Source organism: Piliocolobus tephrosceles, chromosome 6, assembly GCF_002776525.5.
Source record: "Piliocolobus tephrosceles isolate RC106 chromosome 6, ASM277652v3, whole genome shotgun sequence".
NCBI lineage: Eukaryota > Metazoa > Chordata > Mammalia > Primates > Cercopithecidae > Piliocolobus > Piliocolobus tephrosceles.
In genome coordinates, this window is record NC_045439.1 from 126848241 (window position 1) to 126869256 (window position 21016).

The 21016-nt window shown below is 40.9% G+C and overlaps 2 protein-coding genes across 4 annotated transcripts in view; one reads left to right on the plus strand and one right to left on the minus strand.

The window, feature by feature from the left end:
* TARS3 (threonyl-tRNA synthetase 3) overlaps positions 1-21016 on the plus strand; it is a 100133-nt gene that overhangs the window by 37560 nt on the left and 41557 nt on the right. For 2 of the 3 annotated variants that reach the window (XM_031935816.1, XM_026455456.1), the window contains exons 9-13: positions 2651-2715; positions 4450-4528; positions 5974-6120; positions 7193-7291; positions 20712-20878. In XM_031935816.1, coding sequence (XP_031791676.1) covers positions 2651-2715; positions 4450-4528; positions 5974-6120; positions 7193-7291; positions 20712-20878 — 557 coding nt within the window. Of the gene's footprint in view, positions 1-2650; positions 2716-4449; positions 4529-5973; positions 6121-7192; positions 7292-20681; positions 20879-21016 lie in introns of all 3 variants that reach the window. The other variant, XM_031935815.1, reaches the window with a different exon arrangement.
* On the minus strand, positions 7796-8323 carry LOC111527346 (60S acidic ribosomal protein P1). Its single transcript, XM_023193590.1, has one exon. It carries the CDS (start codon positions 8189-8191, stop codon positions 7847-7849), a length of 345 nt encoding a protein of 114 aa, XP_023049358.1. The 5' UTR covers positions 8192-8323; the 3' UTR covers positions 7796-7846.

A 21016-nucleotide genomic window follows, 5' to 3' on the forward strand; every position in this document is an offset into this window, starting at 1 on the left:
GGCTAATTTCTGTATCCTTTTTGTAGAGACGAAGTTTTGCCATGTTGACCAGGCTGGTCTTGAATTCCTGACCTCAAGTGATCTACCCACCTCAGCCTCCCAAAGTGCTGGAATTACAGGCATGAGCCACCGCACCCAACCAAAAACATACATTTTGAAAACACAGTAGTATTAGTTTTGTGGGCTTTAATAAAAAATAGAGTTGGTTTTGGTAAAAGATTGCAGTATTCTTTTGTGTGCAGTGAAATATATAACATATAACATTTACCGTTTAATCATTTTTAAGTATACAGTTCTGTGGCATGAAGTACATTTACAATGTTGTCAATCATCACCACCATCCATTTCCAAAGCTTTTTATCTTACCAGGCAGAAACTGTGTACCCATTAAACATTAGCTCCCCATTCTGCCCCTCCACCCCAGCCCCAGCCCCTGGCCACCACCATTCTACTCTCCATCTCTGAATTTGCTTCCTCTAGGCACTTCCTATCAGTGGAATCATGACAATATTTGTCCTTTTGTGACTAACTTGTTTCACTCAGCAAAATGTCCTCAAGATTCATCCATGTTTTATGGTTTTTTATTTTATTTTTTATTTATTTATTTATTTTTGGAGACGGAGTATTGCTCTTTTTGCCCAGGCTGGAGTGCAATGGTGCGATCTCAGCTCACCGCAACCTCCTCCTTCCAGGTTCAAGCGATTCTCCTGCCTCAGCCTCTCGAGTAGCTGGGATTACGGGCATGCCTGGCTAATTTTTGTATTATTAGTAGAGATGGGGTTTCTCCATGTTGCTCAGGCTGGTCTTGAACTCCCGATCTCAGGTGATCCACCCACCTCGGCCTCCCAAACTGCTGGGATTACAGGCGTGAGCCACTGCGTCCGGCCTCATCCATGTTTTAGCATGTGTCAGAATCTCCTTCCTTTGTAAGGTTGAATAATATTCCATTGTATGGATAGACCACATTTTGTTTACCCATTCATCCATCTATAGACACTTGGGTTGCTTCTACCTTTTGGCTACTATTGTGAACAATGCTGCTGTGAACATGGTTGTGTAAAGTTCTGTTTGAGTCTCTGCTTTACTTATTTTGGGAATATACTTAGAAGTGGAATTGCTGGATCCTATGGCAATTCTGTTTTTAAGTTTTTGAGAACTCGCCATACCGTTTGGTGCAGTGGCTGCACCATTTCACAGTCGACCAGTGATGCACAAGGGGTTCAGTTTTCCCACATCCTTGCCAACACTTGTTTTGTTTCGTTTTTGTTTTATAGACATCCTAATGGTTGTGAAGTGGTATCTCATGGGGGTTTTGGTTTTGATTTGCATTTCTCTTAATGACGTCGTAATGTTGAGCATCTTAATGTGCTTATTGGCCATTTGTGTTTTTTCTTGAAGAAATGTCTGTTCAGCGCTTTTGCCCATTTTCAATTAGGTGTTTTGTATTTGAGTTATAAGAGTTCTTGATATATTCTGAATATCCATATCTTAACAGGTATGTGATTTGCAAATATTTAATTCTGTAGGTTGCCTTTTTTTGCAGCTACTTTTAAGAACTGAACACAATCTTTGTTAAGGAAAATGATTTGATGTGAATATATAGATATGAAACAGTTAAATCATACAGATACGGGTTTTTCTCCCAACAACTACCTCCTTTAAGTAGTTATTTAATATAAAGTGCCTTGTATACCCTGATAATAGTGATGCAGGCAGAAAAGAAAGGAAAAGGAAAAAAAAAAAAACCTTAGTTTTATAAATATATCATCATTACTATAAACTTTGCTTTTGTTTTTATACAATATAGCTGTGTCCTTGTCAGAATTTTATTGATTAATGTAGTTAAAATTAGATCTTCTAGAATAGTACTGTCCAATAGAAACATAATAGAATCCACAAGTCTGAGCTACATGTGTAACCTTAATTTTATGGCAGCTACATTTTAAAAGTAAAAGTTGCAATTAATTTTAAGAAATTTTTTAACCCAATATATAAAAAGTATCATTTCAATGGTAGCCAGTATAAAGAATGATTAATGAATGATTTTATTCTTCTTTTTGCAACATTATACTTCCTAAGTCCAGTGTGTTTTATACTCACTGCATACCTTCTTTCAAATTAGTGGTATTTGAGGCCAGGTGTGGTGGCTCACACCTGTAATCCCAGTACTTTGGGAGGCCAAGCAGGCAGATCACTTGAGGTCGGGAGTTTGAGACCAGCCTTGTCAACATAGTGAAACCCAGTCTCTACTAAAAATACAAAAATTAGCCAGGCATGGTGGTATGGTACGTGCCTGTAATTCCAGCTACTTGGGAGACTGAGGCAGAATCACTTGAACCAGGGAGACAGACATTGCAGTGAGCCAAGGTGGCACCACTGTACTCTAGCCTGGGTGAGAGAGTGAGACTTCTGTCTCAAAAAAAAAAAAAAAAAAAAAAAATTTGTGGCATTTGAAATGCCCAGTAGCCACGTGACTTGTGGCCTCCATGCTGCATGGTGTAGCTCAAGGCTGTGAGCTGTTTGTATCCCTCGTATCTCAGCACCTAGAACATCAGTAGCTGCTCTTTCAATGTTTCTTGAGAAAAAGTAGAGTTGTTTTCTTCATTTAAACATTGTGTGTAATAATGTGTAAATATATTTTTCTTTGTAGTACAATAAATTTAAATGCCGCATTCTGAATGAGAAGGTTGACACTGCAACTACCACAGTGTACAGGTTTGTGTCCACACATGTTAAACGCTGCTCAGTGGTAAACTTGAAGGTGTTAGCAGTAGAGGCAGAGTTTGTTTTCTGGTTGGAGATCTATTTTTCAAGTTGTGTATTTGATATTCTATTTTAGTTACAATCTTCAAAATGTTTTCACTAAAGAGAAATGATTATTTTCCCCTTTTTAATAATCAGGACAGTACTGAGACCCATATTTTGTTTTCTGGGTGTCAGCTGTAACAGGATTTTTCTCCATGTGAGTGATACTGTTGGGAAAGGAGTTTCTATTCTGTCCTTCCACGTTCTTATTAATGTGGCAGTGGGGGCCATTACAGGCCATCTCCTCGGCAGTGATTCTCTGCCTCATACTTAGACTGTCCAGAGTGCAAGTGTAGAAGAGTCTGCCCCATTGTCCAGAGTCCAAGTGTACAATCTTTATGCGTTAGCAGGATACTCATGATGAGACAAAAAGAAAATACTGGGAAGCAAAGGCAGGATCAAATGTAAGAGGAGGGAAGTGAAATTAATACCAGAATCACTTAGTTCTGTTCGTTTAACCTCAGGTTCCTGAGCACCTTTTTATTTATCCATGTTTATACACCTTATACATAATTGCTGTTGTGTGTTCCATCCATCTGGGTGCTGCTAGGACCATCACAGTACCAGCTTAGAAGACCTGGTATTTATTTAATTACAACCACAGATATTCTCCCTTGTGGTACTTATTTTCCACATTCAAGGACTTATGGTTCTCTGGTTTAATTATACTGTAAGTAAAATCATATCTCCTTTGTGCAAAGCTATGCACAGTGCATTTCTTAAAATTTAAAAATAAATGAAAATGTAGAAAACAGGCTCAGTTTTAAATTTCTGGCTTCTAATGCTTGAGCTGTTGGGTTTTAGAACCTTACTTAGGTCAACGTTGATACTTTTTATAGTTTTTCAATTTGAATGGCTTGTATTTAATTTTTGGGGAAAAAAAGTAAAGCTTTTCTTTAGTGGATTTCTTTTTTTTTTTTTAATTTTTTTAGATGGAATCTTGTACTGTCGCCCAGGCTGGAGTGCAATGGTGCGACCTCAGTTCACCACAACCTCCGCCTCTCAGGTTCAAGCAATTGTCCTGCCTCAGGCTCCCAAGTAGCTGGGATTACAGGCACCCACCACCAACCCAGCTAACTTTTTATATTTTTTAGTAGAGACAGGGTTTCACTCTGTTGGCAAGGCTGGTCTCGAATGCCTGACCTCGTGATCCACCCGCCTTGGCCTCCCAAAGTGCTGGGATTACAAGTGTGAGCCACCGCACTGCCCCTGTGGCTTTCTATTTAAAGTTTAGAGTATTGAAGCCTTTCATGCTAATTTGGCATTCCTTCCTTTCATCTGAGTGTTGCTTACCAGCTCTCTCCCTAGAGAACAATACACAAAGACTGGCCATTGAAAGAGATGACATTTTTGTGTTTGTCAGTCTGTAAGCCAGTCCCTTTTTGTATTCATTGTAATTTTTAAGTTTTTAATCAGAGAATTGCATAGTTTCTTTCAGAAGATGTTCTGTGGTTTTGGAATCTAGAGGGCAGAGTGGACTCTGAGGCTAGATGAATCGCCTCTCTCCTTTACCCTAAATTAAAAATGGTCTTGCTACATATAAATAAGAGAAGCTCTACCTAAAACATAGGATATTATGGCTTATAATGAATAGTCTAAAAAACTATAACTGTGCCTGAGCATGTCCTAAATATTTCATTATAGGTGCGGTCCATTAATTGACCTTTGCAAAGGTCCACATGTAAGACACACTGGAAAAATTAAAACCATCAAAATTTTTAAGGTAAGGATTGATTTTTTTTTTAATATAGTAAGCTTAAGGTGCACTAGCTATTAAGGGATTTCACTCATATCCTTTGTAGTCTGAACATCATGATATTTTAAAATACTTCATTCTTATTTGACTAAAACTAATACAATCATTTAGAATTTTGATAATTAGAGCACTGTAGGTAGCTTTTATCATTTTACCTTATTGTGTTATAACATTTCTTTTCCATACGATTTTTTTTAAAATTATTTTTCTGAGACAGAGTCTTGCTCTGTTGCCCAGGCGGGAGTGCAGTGGTGTAATCTTGGCTCACTGCAATCTCCGCCTCCTGGGTTCAAGCGATTCTCCTGCCCCAACCTCCTGAGTAGCTGGGATTACAGATGTGCACCACCACACCTGGCTAATTTTTGTATTTGTAGTCAAGATGGAGTTTTACCACATTGGTCAGGCTGGTCTCGAACTCCTGACCTCAGGTGATCCACCTGTCTCGACCTCTCAAAGTACTGGGATTATAGGCATGAGCCACTGCACCTGGCCTTTTTCCTACGCTATTTTAGAATATTGTTCTGAATACTATGGTTTTCTCGAATAGCCCTGATGTGAGCAAGAATATTTGTCTGCATGTGAAAGTAATGTACTGCAGGATAAAGAAAACAGCAGAGGGGGATATGATGGTGTAAAGGAGAAAACATCGCTGTGGGAATTAGGAGGCATGGGACTGACTTGGCAGTCCCAGCCTTTCTTGGCTTTGATTTTCTTACAGGTAAAAAGGGGCTGGCTAATGGCACTGTTCTTAATCACTGACTGTAGGTCAGCAAGACTGACCTTCACTTCCCTATACCTACTATCTATTCTGCCCCGTCCTTGGTGATTATCCTGCTTAGCCTTCCCTCCTTTCCGTGCACTGTCACTGTCATTCCTAGAATCCATGGCAGACTCTACATAATTTGCTGGTTAATGGTATAATTTAGGCTGGGAAGGTTTAGTTAGAATCCATTTTAAGATTGTTCCTAGCGCTACAAAAAGTCTTCTTTAAGCTTTGTTGATTTTGTTTGTTTGTTTGATTGATTTTGAGACAAGGTCTTGCTTTATCACCCAGGCTGGACTGCAGTGGCACAAACACTGCTCACTGCAGCCTCAGCCTTCTAGGCTCAAGCAGTCTTCCTGCCTCAATCCCCCAAGTAGCTGGGATTACAGGCATGTGCCATCATGCCTGGCAAATTTTTGTATTTTCTGTACAGATGGGGTTTTGCCATGTTGTCCAGGCTAGTCTCAAACTTCTGAGCTTAAATGATCTGACCACCTTGGCCTCCCAAAACTGCTGAGATTATAGGCATGAGCCATGGCTCAGGGCTGTTTTGTTGGTCTTATAGTGGAAAATTGCATTCATATTTAAGAGCAGTTTTACTTACAACCAAATGTTTGATATATTTACCAAAATCCTGTTTGATATTTAGAATTCCTCAACATACTGGGAGGGCAATCCCGAAATGGAAACATTGCAAAGGATCTATGGAATATCCTTTCCTGATAACAAGATGATGAGGAACTGGGAAAAGTTCCAAGAGGAAGCAAAGAACCGAGATCACAGGAAGATTGGGAAGGTATGCCCCACATCTTATATCACTAGAGAGATGTAATCATAAACCAACATAGGAATGTTTCTGTCTCATAAAACTAAGTTGCTTTAATAATAAGATTTCGTCGTCTTCTCTCCTATTTTGCTGGCACTCATAGTCTGCTGCTGAGTTCTTTCATTTTGATACCCCAGATGTCTTCTAGGCTCTTTCCTTCCTATATCTTTTATTAATTTTTGAAAATTGTACCCTTCTCTTATTTTTGTCATGATATAAAAATAAAGTTGTTTTTGGTGAAACCCTACCTCTACTAAAAATACAAAAAAATTAGGCAGGCATAGCAGCACGCGCCTGCAGTCCCAGCTACTCGGGAGGCTGAGGCAGGAGAATCACTTGGGCCTGGGAGGCGGAGGTTGCAGTGAGCCAAGATTGCGCCACTGCACTCCAGCCTGGGCGACAGAGTGAGACTCAATCTCAGAAAGAAAAAAAAAAGTTGTTTTTTACGTTCTGTGCACTTTACAGCATCCTTTGTATCTGGGAGACAAAGCAGCATGTAGAAGGAAAAAATCAGATTGGAAAGCAGCTAGGCCTGAGCTTTAGGCCTGGTCCTTGTACTCACTAGCTGTGTTAGATGATGGGCAAGCTCTGTGTCCTTGTCTTCCTTGCTGGGAGCCTTGCAGGGTGGCTGTGAAGACAGAAACTGGATGATGGTGCCTGGTACAGGGCAGGCTCTCAGTAAGTGACAGCCATGATCATCATCATCATCACTTAAAGCCTACCTCCTGCAATGAACTTTTTTGGTCTTTTTACCATGTTGTCTCCCCATGAGCACCATACTCCAAGTGTGCCAAGTAAGAAAATTAGCAGAAAATAGCTGAAGGTGACATAAAAGCTAAGTTCAAAGCTAATTAGCCATAAATATGAGTGGAAATTTTACATATATTTAGGTATAAGTGTTGAATGGCCTTGGAATGTCTATTACTAGAGAAGATAGAAATAACTGAGTATTATATGTTTTATTCCCAGCATACCATGTGTGTGCAGTAAATACTAAGCTACAGCAGATGACATTTGAAATGCAATTACTGTTTCAATCTAGGAACAAGAACTTTTCTTTTTCCATGATTTGAGTCCTGGAAGCTGTTTTTTCCTTCCCAGAGGAGCCTTCATTTATAATACACTTACGGATTTCATACGAGTAAGTTAACTTTAAAATGTTTTATTCTTATTCAATTCCAGTTTACATTTTTACTATTTTCTCTTGTAATAAAATGGTCAAGCATTTCCATTAATTTTACTTTGGTAACATTAATAAGAATTTTGAGGTTTAAAAGTGAGATACTGGCCAGGCGCGGTGGCTCACTCCTATAATCCCAGCACGTTGTGGGGCTGAGGTGGGCAGATCACCTGAGGTCAGGAGTTCGAGACCAGCCTGACCAATATGGTGAAACCCTGTCTCTACTAAAAATACAAAAATTAGCCGCGTGTGGTGGTACATGCCTGTAATCCCAGCTACTCAGGAGGCTGGCAGGAGAATTGCTTGAACGCGGGAGGCAGAGGTTGCAGTGAACCAGGATTGTGCCACTGCACTCCAGCCTGATGACAGAGCAAGACTCCGTCTCAAAAAAAAAAAAAAAAAAAAAAAAAAAAAGTGAGATACTAGATTGTGCCTTCTAATAACAACATGGAGATAATTTCTTTCTTTTTTTTTTTTTAAAGTTCAGCTTTTTATTGAACACATTATAAAAGAGATTTAGTCAAAAAGACCAAAGCCCATGTCATCATCAGATTCCTCCGATTCTTCTTTCTTTGCTTCCACTTTCTTCTCCTCAGCTGGCGCAGCAGCAGTGGAGGGGGCAGGACCTCCTGCTGGTGCAGCACCAGCTGCTGGAGCAGGTCCACCAGCCCCTACATTGCAGATGAGGCTCCCAATGTTGACATTGGCCAGGGCCTTTGCAAACAAGCCAGGCCAAAAAGGTTCAACATTCACACCGGCTGCTTTAATGAGGGCATTGATCTTATCCTCCGTGACAGTCACCTCATCGTCGTGCAGAATGAGGGCCGAGTAGATGCAGGCGAGCTCGGAGACGGAGGCCATAGCGCTGGCAAGTGTGGGGCTGGCGCTGCCGGACGCGGTGCTAGTCGCCGGAAGAAGTGAGGGCCTCACCCCAACGCGGCCTTAGCTTCCTCGGAAGAACCGAGCACCTTCGCGGCAGCTGAGGAAAGGGCATGGAGATAATTTCTGTTTTCCCTGAATACATTCCTGGATTTCATAAAATTCACTTTTTGTCCATATTAGTTTCTAAAGCATGTAGAATATAAAGGTAAGCATAAGACTAAGTGTGGCACTCCCTGTGAAAAAAGGAAGGAGAAAGTGTCGTCTCTGGCACAGAGTGTTAAACCATGAAGCATTGCTTCTCCATATGTGCTCCATGGGCCACTGGTGCTTCCCTTTGCCTATAGCATGACTTGCAGGTGATTTGGCAGCTCCAGAGGAAAGAGGAAAAAACCAATAGCGCAAAATACCTACTTGTAATACAAGTTTGTAGATGGGCAGGTCTTTAGTATTTACATGATAAGGACTGTGTAGATAGTGTTCAGAGGTGATCCAGGTGGACTACTAGGATTACATTTCCATTCTTTCACTGTTTTGTCTTTCCTATAATCATTACCTAAATTTTTCATTTACTTAATTTTTTATGTGCCTACCACTAATTCATGCTCAGATTTCTCTCAAAAACCACAAATCTGCTTGCAACATGTTCTGCAATGATTCAGGTAATTGCTCAGTAAATTTTTTTTCAAATTTGGTCCTACTCCAGAATTAACTTGCTACTATGATTCTTGCAAACTGATGTCTTAGGACTTCTTTTCATCGTCATCTTGGCCACTCCCCCCATGTCTCTTCCTATGCTGAGTCCCTTTTCCTGGTCCTTGTCTATCTCTTCATTGCTTATCTTTAATTCTCATTTGGGGATCACTGTCTTCAGTAACTTTCTGAGAAAAGAATACATGGCATGTGGCCTGTGCTGGTTATTCTCTGTTTGCTTCTCCAGTCTTGTTCTCCTTCCTTTTCTTCTTGTGCTGTGCTCCTGGAGGCTGACCTCTATGGATTCTATCACCTGGGGTACCCATCTTCCAGTAGGGGCTGGCCAATGTGAGGCGGTAGGAGATCAGAGGGCGGGGGGGAGACTTGAAGAATCACTGAAGATTATCAGAGATTTAGATTTAGACAGGTGGTGATGACCATCACAGCTGCTGATTTGGATGTGCTCTCTTTTCTGAAAAATCAACATGGCCCCTGGCACCTTGTACTCTCAAGTTGGGAGTACAACAGATGGAGAATGAACAGAAAGCCTTTACGGTGGCATTAAGGGGATCTCTTATTTTTTATAGATGCAAGACAGATGTGGCTGATGAACAGGAGCAGGGCCTGATTGTGTGGGTCACCAAATTGTAAAGCCATTTAAATACACAAACCCAATGGTCTCTTATTCTAAGGTAAGGGCAGTGGTTGGGAAGGCATGGGTCCCTGAGGCTTGGAATGGGAATGTTTGACAGACACAGACGACACTGAGAACTTTGAATTTCTAGATACCTTTGTCTGAAGGAATTGGCCTTACCATGAAAAAAACCTTTCAGGGAACTCAGCTGTTTTTTCTGTTGGTTTTTTGTTATTACAGTCATGTCTCTTCCCATATCTATTAATATTATATGCCAAATATTATATTTAATGTAAGTGTAGAGGCTCTAGGTGATGTTATCTCCCACTGGAGCATTCACCCTCTGCCAGTATTAAAGACTGATCATTCAATTCAGTCAGAGATTGCACTGGGTTAGGGACTGGCTTCCATTTTATTAAGATTCAACCTACTTTTCATTCCTGTTTCTAGGCCATGACCCCCTTGGGTTTCCAGTTGACTGGCTGGTGGGTCTATGTCTTTTCAGCCCCAAAGGACTGTAGGGAAGCCCATTCTACTCTTCCAAAGTGTTCTATTCTTAACAAATAATTCCAAGGCTCATCTAATTACTGCATTGACTCAAAAATCCAAGATGTCATCTGAATCAGGCCTAGATGCAGATGAGGCTCCTCGGGTGCAGTTTCTTGAGAACGGATTATCAAGTACATTTCCTCTACATTTTAAGACCTGTGAACTAAAAACACAAGTTATCTATCAGCCACCTCATCCTCCCGTCTCCCTCACATTATAAAATGGTGCTTGAGGAAAATAATGAAGTGGATAGTCTTACTCAAAAAGGAGTGAGGGAGAGTAGGAGGCAGATAGTAGTCACCGTCTGTAGAAATTCTGGTATCTACCAGTCATCACTGCCCCAGGGTTGAAAGATACACTTTGATGAAGATCCAGTTTTGCTCTGCCTGGCTGTGATTCTGCCCTCTGAGTCTTCCTTTCTCTTCCATAAGAAATGACCCATGTGTGTCTTGGGGTAGCTTTCTTCTTCTTCTTCTTCTTCTTTTTTTTTTTTAATTTTATTTATTTATTTGTTTGTTTATTTATTTTTGAGATGGAGTCTTGCTCTGTCGCCCAGGTTGGAGTGCATTGGCACGATCTTGGCTCAATGTAACCTCCTGCCTCCCAGATTCACGCCATTCTCCTACCCAGCCTGCCAAGCAGCTGGGATCACACGTCCCCGCCACTACGCCAGGTTAATTTTTTGTATTTTTAGTAGAGACAGAGTTTCACCATGTTAGCCAGGATGGTCTCAATCTCCTGACCTTGTGATCCGCCTGCCTCGGCTTCACAAAGTGCTGGGATTACAGGCGTGAGCCACCGTGCCCAGCCTGGGGTAGCTTTGTTCTCAACCTGATTCCTTCCTGTAGAAGGCTGAGGGGGTCCAAAGCCCTCATTTCATTTTGTGCTGTCTTTCAATCTAAGCTAGTACAATTCCTTTAAAAACTTTGTGAGGCCTTTTATATAAATTTATCATCAACATGGTTAGATAAAAGCCACATCCACATCTTTCTGACACAGATCCTTCTTTACCTAGGAGGCTACTGTGAGACAACAGTACACAGCAGAGTCTTCAAAGCCTTCGTGTTTAACTGAAAGGGTCTGCAAACCCTAAGACTTTCAGAAGGCTTACTAGGTGCACTTACAGTAGATCATTCTGAGGTTTTCACAGAGTGTCTTGGAGCCCCAACCTTAAAGTCTTTACCCTAAGGTTATGCTTTGATGATTATAATCTGAATTTGATCCATGTCCTGAAGCCTCCTGAGTCTTTTTTGGGACAGTCTAAGGATAAGAAGGTTTCATTTTTGAACCCAGCAGGTCCTTGTGGCTTTATATTTCCTCTAAACTTGGCTTTAAAAGTTAATTAGTTTCACCTTTGGTTTATACCTCTTTTCTTGTATTTTACCATAGGGAACCAGAAATCAGTTGTCATTTTCTACATTCTGCCTGGACATCTCCCCAGCTAAATCCATGAGTTCTTTGGGTACCCTTTCTGTTTTCCGTGTTACTTCTGGTGACAGTGTTACCCACCATCTGTTTCTGCCACCTCGTAATAAGAATCCCTTCTAGCTTCTGCCCACCACCTGGCCCCAAAGCTACATGTTTCAGGTTATTGTTATGTCAACTGAAGAATCATGAGGGTCGTAAAATTGTAAAGTAGAGCTTCATTTCTTCTGAAGGGTTGCAGCCTAAAATCCTGCAGGCTGGGAAGTGTAGCTTCTGCCAGAAACCAGAAGCAGGCTTTTCAAGGGAGGGAAAAGACAGACAGGAATTTATGCTGATGAGATTAGCCAAGTATAAATATTTAACAGGTTATAAGAAGAGCTATGAATATTCACAAAGTGGGGGACATGTACATACATAGTAAGCAAACATGCATGCTACATGCATCGCTTGTTCACTTTGGGGTGAAGACTTTATGCATTAAAATTAGTCTGTATAACCAAAAGGCCAAATGGAAGACACAGAGGCATCCCATGTGCAGCCTTTGTAAACCAACCGGAACCAGTACATGGTTAGTGGTCTTTTATCAGGAAGGAATGCTGGTCAGTTGTGTAAATCAGTGGTGGAGCAAGTCTTTCGAAAGGGCTTAACTTTTAAGAAAGAACGCCTAATGGTTGTTAGTGACAGAGTGGGTATAATTAGGCGTGTCCAACCTCCTGTCACTGCCAGTAACTCAGTTTTTAAGGTTTCTCTGGGGTCCTTGGCCAAGAGGGTGTCTATTCAGTCAGTTGGGGCGCTTAGGATTTTATTTTTATTTCTCAGTTATAGCAGTACCTACATCCAGTGCAAAATTCTGTTCTGGATGGCTGTTGCAACATAGCAGAGTATCCCAGAACTTAGTAGTTTAAAACTGCCATTTCATCATTACTGTCTCTCCTAGTTCCAAATTTTAGGCTCCTCTGGGTGGTTCTTGGATTGGGTCCCTTACATGGCTGTATTCAGGTAGAGTCTCATACCAGGGTTACTGATTGAAGAATGTCCCCTTCCCATCATAGAAAGACTAAAAACACCAGGCATTGGCAAGAATGTGGAGCAAGTATAACCCTTATTGCTGGTAGGAATGTAAAATGGTAGAGCTACTTTGTAGCAGTTTGGCATTTCTTATAAAGATAAACATGCACGTAACATGTGAGCCATCAATCCTGCTTTTTTTTTTTTTTTTTTTTTTTTTTGAGACAGAGTCTTGCTCTGTCACCCACGCTGGAGTGCAGTGACATGATCTCAGCTCACTGCAAGCTCCGCCTCCTGGGTTCATGCAGTCTCCTGCCTCAGCCTCCTGAGTAGCTGGAACTACAGATGCCCACCACCACGCCTGACTAATTTTTTGTATTTTTAGTAGAGATGGGGTTTCACCATGTTAGCCAGGATGGTCTCGATCTCCTGACCTCGTGATCCACCCGCCTCGGCCTCCCAAAGTGCTAGGATTACAGGCATGAGCAACTGCGCCCGGCCTTTTTTTTTTTTTTTTTTTTTTTCTATTTTCTGAGACGGAATTTTGCCCTTGTCGCCCAGGCTGCAGTGCCATGGCATGATCTCAACTCACCGCAGCCTCCGCCTCCCAGGTTCAAGCGATTCTCCTGCCTCAGCCTCCCGAGTAGCTGGGATTATAGGCATGCACCACCACGCCCAGCTAATATTTTTGTATTTTTAGTAGAGTTGGGGTTTCTCCATGTTGGTTGGGCTGGTCTCAAACTCCCAACTTCAGGTGATCCACCCGCCTCAGCCTCCCAAAGTGTTGGGATTACAGACGTGAGCCACCACACCTGGCCCCCACTTCTAATTATCCCCAGAGAAATAAAAACACACCCACATCTACACAGAGACTTGTATTTGGATGTTCATAGAAGCGTTATTTATAATAAGCACAAAACCTGAAACAACCCCAAATTCAACTTGTGAAAGGATAAACATAATGTCTTAAGTCTGTGCTGTGGAATACTACTCAGCATTCAAAAGCAGTGAGATACTGATATACACATGAAGAAGGAACCTCAAAAGCATTGTACTAAGCCAAAGAAGACAGTCAGAGAATACACAAGGCACCATCCCATTATATGGCATTTCAGAAATGCCAAAACTGTAGTGACAGAAAGATGATCAGGAGTCCAGTGGGTGGGGAGAGGGGATTGACTCCAGAGGGTCAGGAGGGAACTTCCTGGAGTGTAGAAATGTTCCATGTCTTGATTGTGGCAGAAGTTGCATGACTGTATACATTTGTCAAAAGTCACTGAATTGTACACTTAAAATTGGTGAATTTTATGGCATGTAAATTATACCTCAATAAAGCCATTTTGTGGTAAAATACACATAATATAAAAATTTACCATTTTAACTATTTTTAAGTGTGCAATTCATTCTCACTAAGTGCATTCATGTTATTATGCAACCATCATGGTCCATCTCCAGAACTCTTTTCATCTTGCAAATCTGAAACTCTCCAGGACTTTGTCATCATCCTACACTTAATCTCTGTACCCACTAAACACTAACTTCCATGCCTGCCTCCCCCAGCCTCTGGTAACCACCATTCTAGTTTTTGTCACTATGAAATTGACTATTTATAGGTGACACATATAAATAGATTCATAGGCTATTTGACATTTTGTAATAAAACTATTTTTTTTTAAGTCTACTTTGGTATTAACCTAGGCAAGCCAGCTTTCTTAACATTAGTGTTTGCATGATATATCTTTTCCTATCCTTTTATTTTCTGCCTCTGTTTCTATATTTAAAGTACATTGCTGGAGAAAAGAATACTGTTGGGTCTTAATTTTTTTCAGTCTATCTGCCTGTGTGTTTTTTCCTCTCTGCCTTCCTCCATGTGCCTCAAGGTCCTCCCTGAGGTTCCAGTTGGTTCTGTTAGTCACCAGCTAGTAGAGGGTGTGCTTGTGGGATAGACTCTTAGTCACAGCTGGGCTGTCTCAGGGGCTGTGGTCTGGTCCAATATCAGTAGCCTTTGGCTTGGTGCCGAGTCCTAGTCTAGTCAGTAGTAGCCAGAGTGCTGGGGAAACATGGTGTGCTGAGCACAGTGGAATATATGGCTGCATTCCACCAGGAAGCATCCTTTTCCTCAGAACTGGAACTGCTGCTTTTCTGTGTAAGGGATGTAGGAGGCCAGGATAGGCTGGATGTGCACACCGTTCCCACTGAGGGAAATTCCACGATTTCTGAGTTTTTGACTTAGGTAAAATGACTTCCACTTAAAGTTTAAGTAAAGAGAAGTGAACTTTTGTTTGTATATTGGTTACTGGACTGTGTGGACAACTGATAGTGAATGAATAGATCTTTTTGTGATTCTCCTTGAATTTTTTTTCCTTGCATTCTGGAAAATATCTGTCAGCTGATTCTTTCTGTACCTTTCTTACCTTTTTTTAAAATTAAAATCTTTTTTAAAAAATTCTCATGCAGTAAAATTTACACCCTTTTGATAACATGCAGAACTGTGTTATCACCTCAACAATCAAGATACAGAACAGTTCCATCACCCCTCAAAACTCCCTCATGCCACCCTTTTAAAATCAAACCCTCCCCAACCCCGATCTCACGGAACTGCTGATTTTTTTTTCTCCATCCCTAAAATATTGCCATATAAATGGAATCATAATTTTATAAAGCTTTAAACACTGCTTTCACCCAGCACAACATCCTTGAGATGCATCCAAGTTGAGTGTCCTCATGGGTCTCTGCTTTTATCCCTGGACAGTATTCCATCATATGAACATATCCCTGCTTCGTATCCATCCCGCAGTTGAGGGGCATTTGGGTGGTTTTCAGTTTTTGGCAATTATGAAAACTTCCATTATCATTCATGTACTGTTTTTTGTATGAACATAAGCTTTCATTTTACTAGAGTAAATACCTAGGAGTGTGATTTCAGGGTCATATGGTGATAGGGTTTGGCTGTGTCCCCACCCAAATCTCACCTTGAATTGTAATAATCCCCAAGTATCAGGGGTGGGGCCAGGTAGAGATAATTGAATCATGGGGGTGGTTTCCCCCATACTGTTCTCGTGGTAGTGAATAAGTCTCTTGAGATCTGATGATTTTATAAAAGGGAGTTCCCCTGCATGAAGTCTTTTGCCTGCTGCCATTTAAGATGTGCCTTTGCTTCTCCTTTGCCTTCCACCATGATTGTGAGGCCTCCCCAGCCATGCTGAACTGTGAGTCATTAAACCTCTTTCCTTCATAAATTACCGAGTTGTGGGTATGTTTTTATTAACAGTGTGAGAATAGATATAGTAAATTTAAGTTTATAAGAAAATGCCAAACTATTTTCCAAAATGACTACTGTTTTGCATTCCCACCAGCTATATATGAGGGTTGCTTTTGTAAAGCTCGTCTCGGTCACACCTTTTGCATTTCCTGGAATCTGCCTGACTTGTTGCATGTCTTGAAACCATGGAGTAGGGAGGGGAGTTTTTTCTCTTGTTATTATATTAATAACCCACTTGGGGAATTTTTGCTTCGTCTTCACACAACCTTAGATTCAGTGGATTTCTAAACCAAGCTTGTCTTTGTGAACATGGCAGGCCTCAAAACATTCAGCTCTTCTGCAGGGAAAGTCCTGAAAGATGCACTCCAAGGGTTTAACTGAAGAGAGTCTAGTGAAGGAAATATTTATGGAGGTAAGGGCCTGGCTAAGGTAACTAACAAGCAATGATAGATCACCCAGGGATTACCAACAGCAAGAATCCCTTCCCCTCCATCACTGGGCCTGCAGAATTGTGGAAATGGAGTACCACACTTTTGCATACCGGAACCCACAGAGAGCTTGGAGCCATGGAGAAGAGGCCACTCAACAGAAGCTGTAACTGTAGAATGCAGCCAGAGCTTGAATAAACCCACAGCAGGGAAGAACCATGGAGGGGAAAGAAATATCCAGACCTCTCTCTTCCACTGCCGTCTGAATCCTTTTGAACTTACCATTGGTCAAACCCAATCAGAAACCATACAGAAAATATATTAGCATGTCAGGATTCTCCAGAGAAACAGAACCAACAGGAGATACAGATAAGAAGAAATTTATTATGAGGAATTGGCTTGTGTGATTATGGAAGCCAAGAAATCCCATGATCTGGGGGTCCAAGAAAGTTGGAGATGTAGTTCTAGCCTGAGTGCAGAGGCCTAAGAACCAGGGGAGCTGATGAATCTGAAAAAAGGAGAGAGCTCAGGTACATACACAGAGGATTAAACAGTGCTTACCATGGTCAGGGGCTGGGAGAAGATATGGGGAGACGTAGATCAAAGGATACAAAATAGCAGATATCTAGGATCAACAGGGTTTGAGATCTCATGGAGAACATGAGGACTAAAGTTAACAAAATTATATTTTATCAGGGAGTTTTGTTAATTAGATTTTAACTGCTCTTGTCACACACACACAAAAGGTAACCCTTTTATTATTTGTGTCCTATAATATCATGTTGTGAATCTCAAATATATGTAACAAAATTTATTGAAAATTTAAAAGGCTGGGGGTAGTGGGTCAAGCTTGTAATCCCAGCACTGTGGGAGGCTGATGGGGGTGGATCGCCTGAAGCCAGGAGTTCGAGACCAGCCTGGCCAACATGGTGAAACCCTGTCTCTACTAAAAATACTAAAATTAGCCAGGCGAGGTGGTGCACATTTGTGACCTCAGCTACTCGGGAGGCTGAGGCAGGAGAATTGCTTGAACCCAGGAGGGAGAGGTTGCAGTGAGCCAAGATTGCACCTCTGCACTCCAGCCTGAGAGAGAGAGCAACACTTTGTTACAAAAAAAAAAAAAAAAAGACAAATGCTGAGGTAATATTTCTACTTATAAGATTGGTACCCATCAGCCGGGCGCAGTGGCTCATGCCTGTAATCCCAGCACGCCTGTAATCCAGCACTTTGGGAAGACGAGGCAGGTGGATCACGAGGTCAGGAGATCAAGACCATCTGGCTAACACGGTGAAACCCTGTCTCTACTAAAAATACAAAAAAATTAGCTGGGCATGGTGGCGGGTGCCTGTTGTCCCAGCTACTCAGGAGGCTGAGGCAGGAGAATGGCGTGAACCCAGGAGGTGGAGCTTGCAGTGAGCTGAGATCGCGCCACTGCACTCCAGCCTGGGTGACAGAGCGAGACTCCGTCTAAAAAAAAAAAAAAAAAAAAAAGATTGGTATCCATTAAATAATTTTCATTGCTGAAGGAAATGTGAGGAAACACTTATCATATACTTATGGAGAAAGTTTAAATTGCTACTAAAGCAATGTGATAATAAATATTAATGTGGAAAAGAATGATGCACACTCCTAGCAATATTCTTAGGAATCTAAAATATACAATTAAAATCACATAGAAAAACTTTACTGAAGAATAGTTTGTAGTATTCAAAACTGAAAAGTCTAATGTTTCTCAATCGTAGAAGGGTTAAATACTTCATGATATGTCCACACAATAAAGCACTATGCAGTTACTACAAAAATATATCTATGCATACTAATTGGAAAGGGGGTTCAGTATACCTTACCGTTGAAAACTGGAAGTTACAGAATAAATGTATAGTGTATCCTTTTTTTTTTTTATAGATAAAAGCAAAAAACAACAAAATCCTGTATGTGTGTTTTGTGTTTGCACAGTCATGTAGAAGAGGGTTGAAATACAGTAACACCAAGCCATTAGCATTATCTCAGGGCAGTAAAGGGTGGAATGAGAGAAAAATGTTAAGATTTTCTTTGTACACCTTATTTTTTTTTTCACATGAAGCATAACTTAAGCATATCATATTATACTATTGTGTTTAAAATAAAAGTATATCTTTTTTTTTTTTTTTTTTGAGGCGGAGTCTCGCTCTGTCACCCGGACTGGAGTGCAGTGGCCGGATCTCAGCTTACTGCAAGCTCTGCCTCCCGGGTTTACGCCATTCTCCTGCCTCAGCCTCCGGAGTAGCTGGGACTACAGGCGCCCGCCACCTCGCCCGGCTAGTTTTTGTGTTTCTAGTAGAGACGGGGTTTCACCGTGTTAGCCAGGATGGTCTCGATCTCCTGACCTCGTGATCCGCCCATCTCGGCCTCCCAAAGTGCTGGGATTACAGGCTTGAGCCACCGCGCCCGGCCAAAAGTATATCTTTTGTAAAATAAAAAAATAATAATCACAGCAAATAAGCCTTCTGTGGAGCCAATAGGAGTCAGCTTTGGGGGACACAGTGCAGGGCAGAGAAGGAAGGAAAATGGGCCAAGATGAGGCGAGACAGGCAGTGGCAAATGGAGAATAACCAGCCAGACTCATCCCCTGTGCCTCTCAGCACATTCTTACCTTTTGCTTGGAGGACATTGAGGACATTGGTTTCCTCCCACAAACTCTCATCAGCCAATGTATCATCATGTGGTGATGTCATTTCAATTTCACCTAAATCTGAATTGTGACATTGGCCACCATGAGTGCCCTTCATGTAAGAATGCAAGGAAAAGACATAACTAAATGTAACTGTTTCAGCCCCAGCCTCTGTAGATGGACACTAGGGCCAAACTGATACATCAGAGCCTTCTTTTTCCATCACTCATTCCATGTTTGCCTTATCCTGGCGGCACCCCAGATGGGCAGTGTTTTATTTGGTGGGTGCATTAGTTTCCTAGATAGAGTATTATAACAAAATACCATAAACTAGGTGACTGAAAACAACGGAAATTTATTGTCTCCCAGTTTTGGAGGCCAGAAGTGTGAAATCAAGGTGTTGATGAGGCTATGTTCCCTCTAAAACCCGTGGGGGAATCCTTCCTTGCCTTCTAGCTATTGGTGGTTGCAAGTCATCTTTAGTGTTCCTTGACTTGTTGAAGCATCATTCCCATCCTCTGTCTTCACGTGATGTTCTCCCTGTGTGTCTTCACATTGTCTTCCCTTTGTGTGCATCTGTCTGTCCAGACTTCTCCTTTTTATAAAGAGACCAGCCATATTGTATTAGAATCTACCCTAATGATCTCATTTTAATTTGATTACCTCTATAAAGACCTTACTTCCAAATAAGGACACATTCTGAAGTACTGGTCTCAAATTTCTGACCTCAGGTGATCCGCTCACCTCAGCCTCCCAAAGTGTTGGGATTACAGGCGTCAGCCACCACACCCTACCTGTTAACGTTTTCTAATTTAGTAAAAACAAAGAGTAAGTAAAGCAGCTCACTGAATGGCTGAGACCCAAGCTGTCTACCATGGACTGCCAAGATGCCCTGCTGAAGAATGACAGATAACATTCCTTTCGGTTATATAAAACTATTGTTAGTAATCTTAAAATGTTATGTTTTATGTTTTTTTAGCTGTGAAAAGCTTTTAAAATTTGCTCAAAGTATATATGGCATTCTAGATCTGTGCCAGATGTCCATTAAGTGATTTACAAATGTTGAGGATCTAAGGATTCTCAGAAGTCTTGCTTATTCAGGTTTTTGTGTTCATCCAAATTAAAATTGTCATGCAAAGGGTCCCTATCAAATACTGTCAAAACAATTTGACCTAATTGACATTTATAAAACAACAGCAGAATATGCATTTTTGGAAGGTGTACATAAAATATTTACCCAACAAAGATGACCTAATTGTTTTGTTTTTTAAAGAAAGTTTAAATAAAATTAAAACTGCTTGGGGAAAAAACTCTCTTCTCCTGTCTCCAGTGATGCAATTAGGGAAGCTGTTAATAGGTAGGGAGGGAGAGAGGCCAGCTCACAACTTAATAGATATCAGCTGCTTAAATCGTTATACACTAAAATTCTTATTTTTGTTTAAAACTAAATAAATCAAAATTATAACATGCAACATGGCATTCAGGCTTATTAAATTATGAATTTTTTTCTGCTTCTTAAAAGGAAAAAACCTGTTTATCTAGAAGGACTTTGGAATTTATAGTTACAGTGAGTTTCTATATATATTGTATTTTAATTACTTCTTTTCAAAGAACTAAAACATTATATACTGTTATATGCTATAAAATAAATATACTCAATAGAAATTATACTGAGCATATGTAAATCTTTCTTTCAAGATCCAGAAACCACCACACCTAAAACTGAGGGTACATTAATCATGAATTAATATAGAACATGAGCCCAATTTGAAAATATTTGCTCATAATGTTACTTTGCATGGAATTGTGATCTGTCCTAGCAGATTTTAATGTTGAATGCATGTATCTTGAAGGAGGAATATCACAAACGTGACTTCACGGAGGTGCTCTCTCCCACCATGTACAACAGTAAACTCTGGGAAGCCTCGGGCCACTGGCAGCATTACAGCGAGAACATGTTTACCTTTGAGATTGAAAAGGACACTTTTGCCCTCAAACCCATGAATTGTCCAGGTCACTGGTGAGTATTAAAAGTGAAGCAGACCTTTTCATGAGAGCATATAGCACACTTCGTCACAATTAGCTTTTAATATTATTATTTTGCTTTGTGAAATGAAAGAATCCCTTTAATCTGAAGAGTGGTGATAACTAATTTTTA

Bases quoted from the DNA above. Each gene is read 5' to 3' on its own strand.
- LOC111527346 (XM_023193590.1), bottom strand. From the start codon at position 8,191: ATGGCCTCCGTCTCCGAGCTCGCCTGCATCTACTCGGCCCTCATTCTG.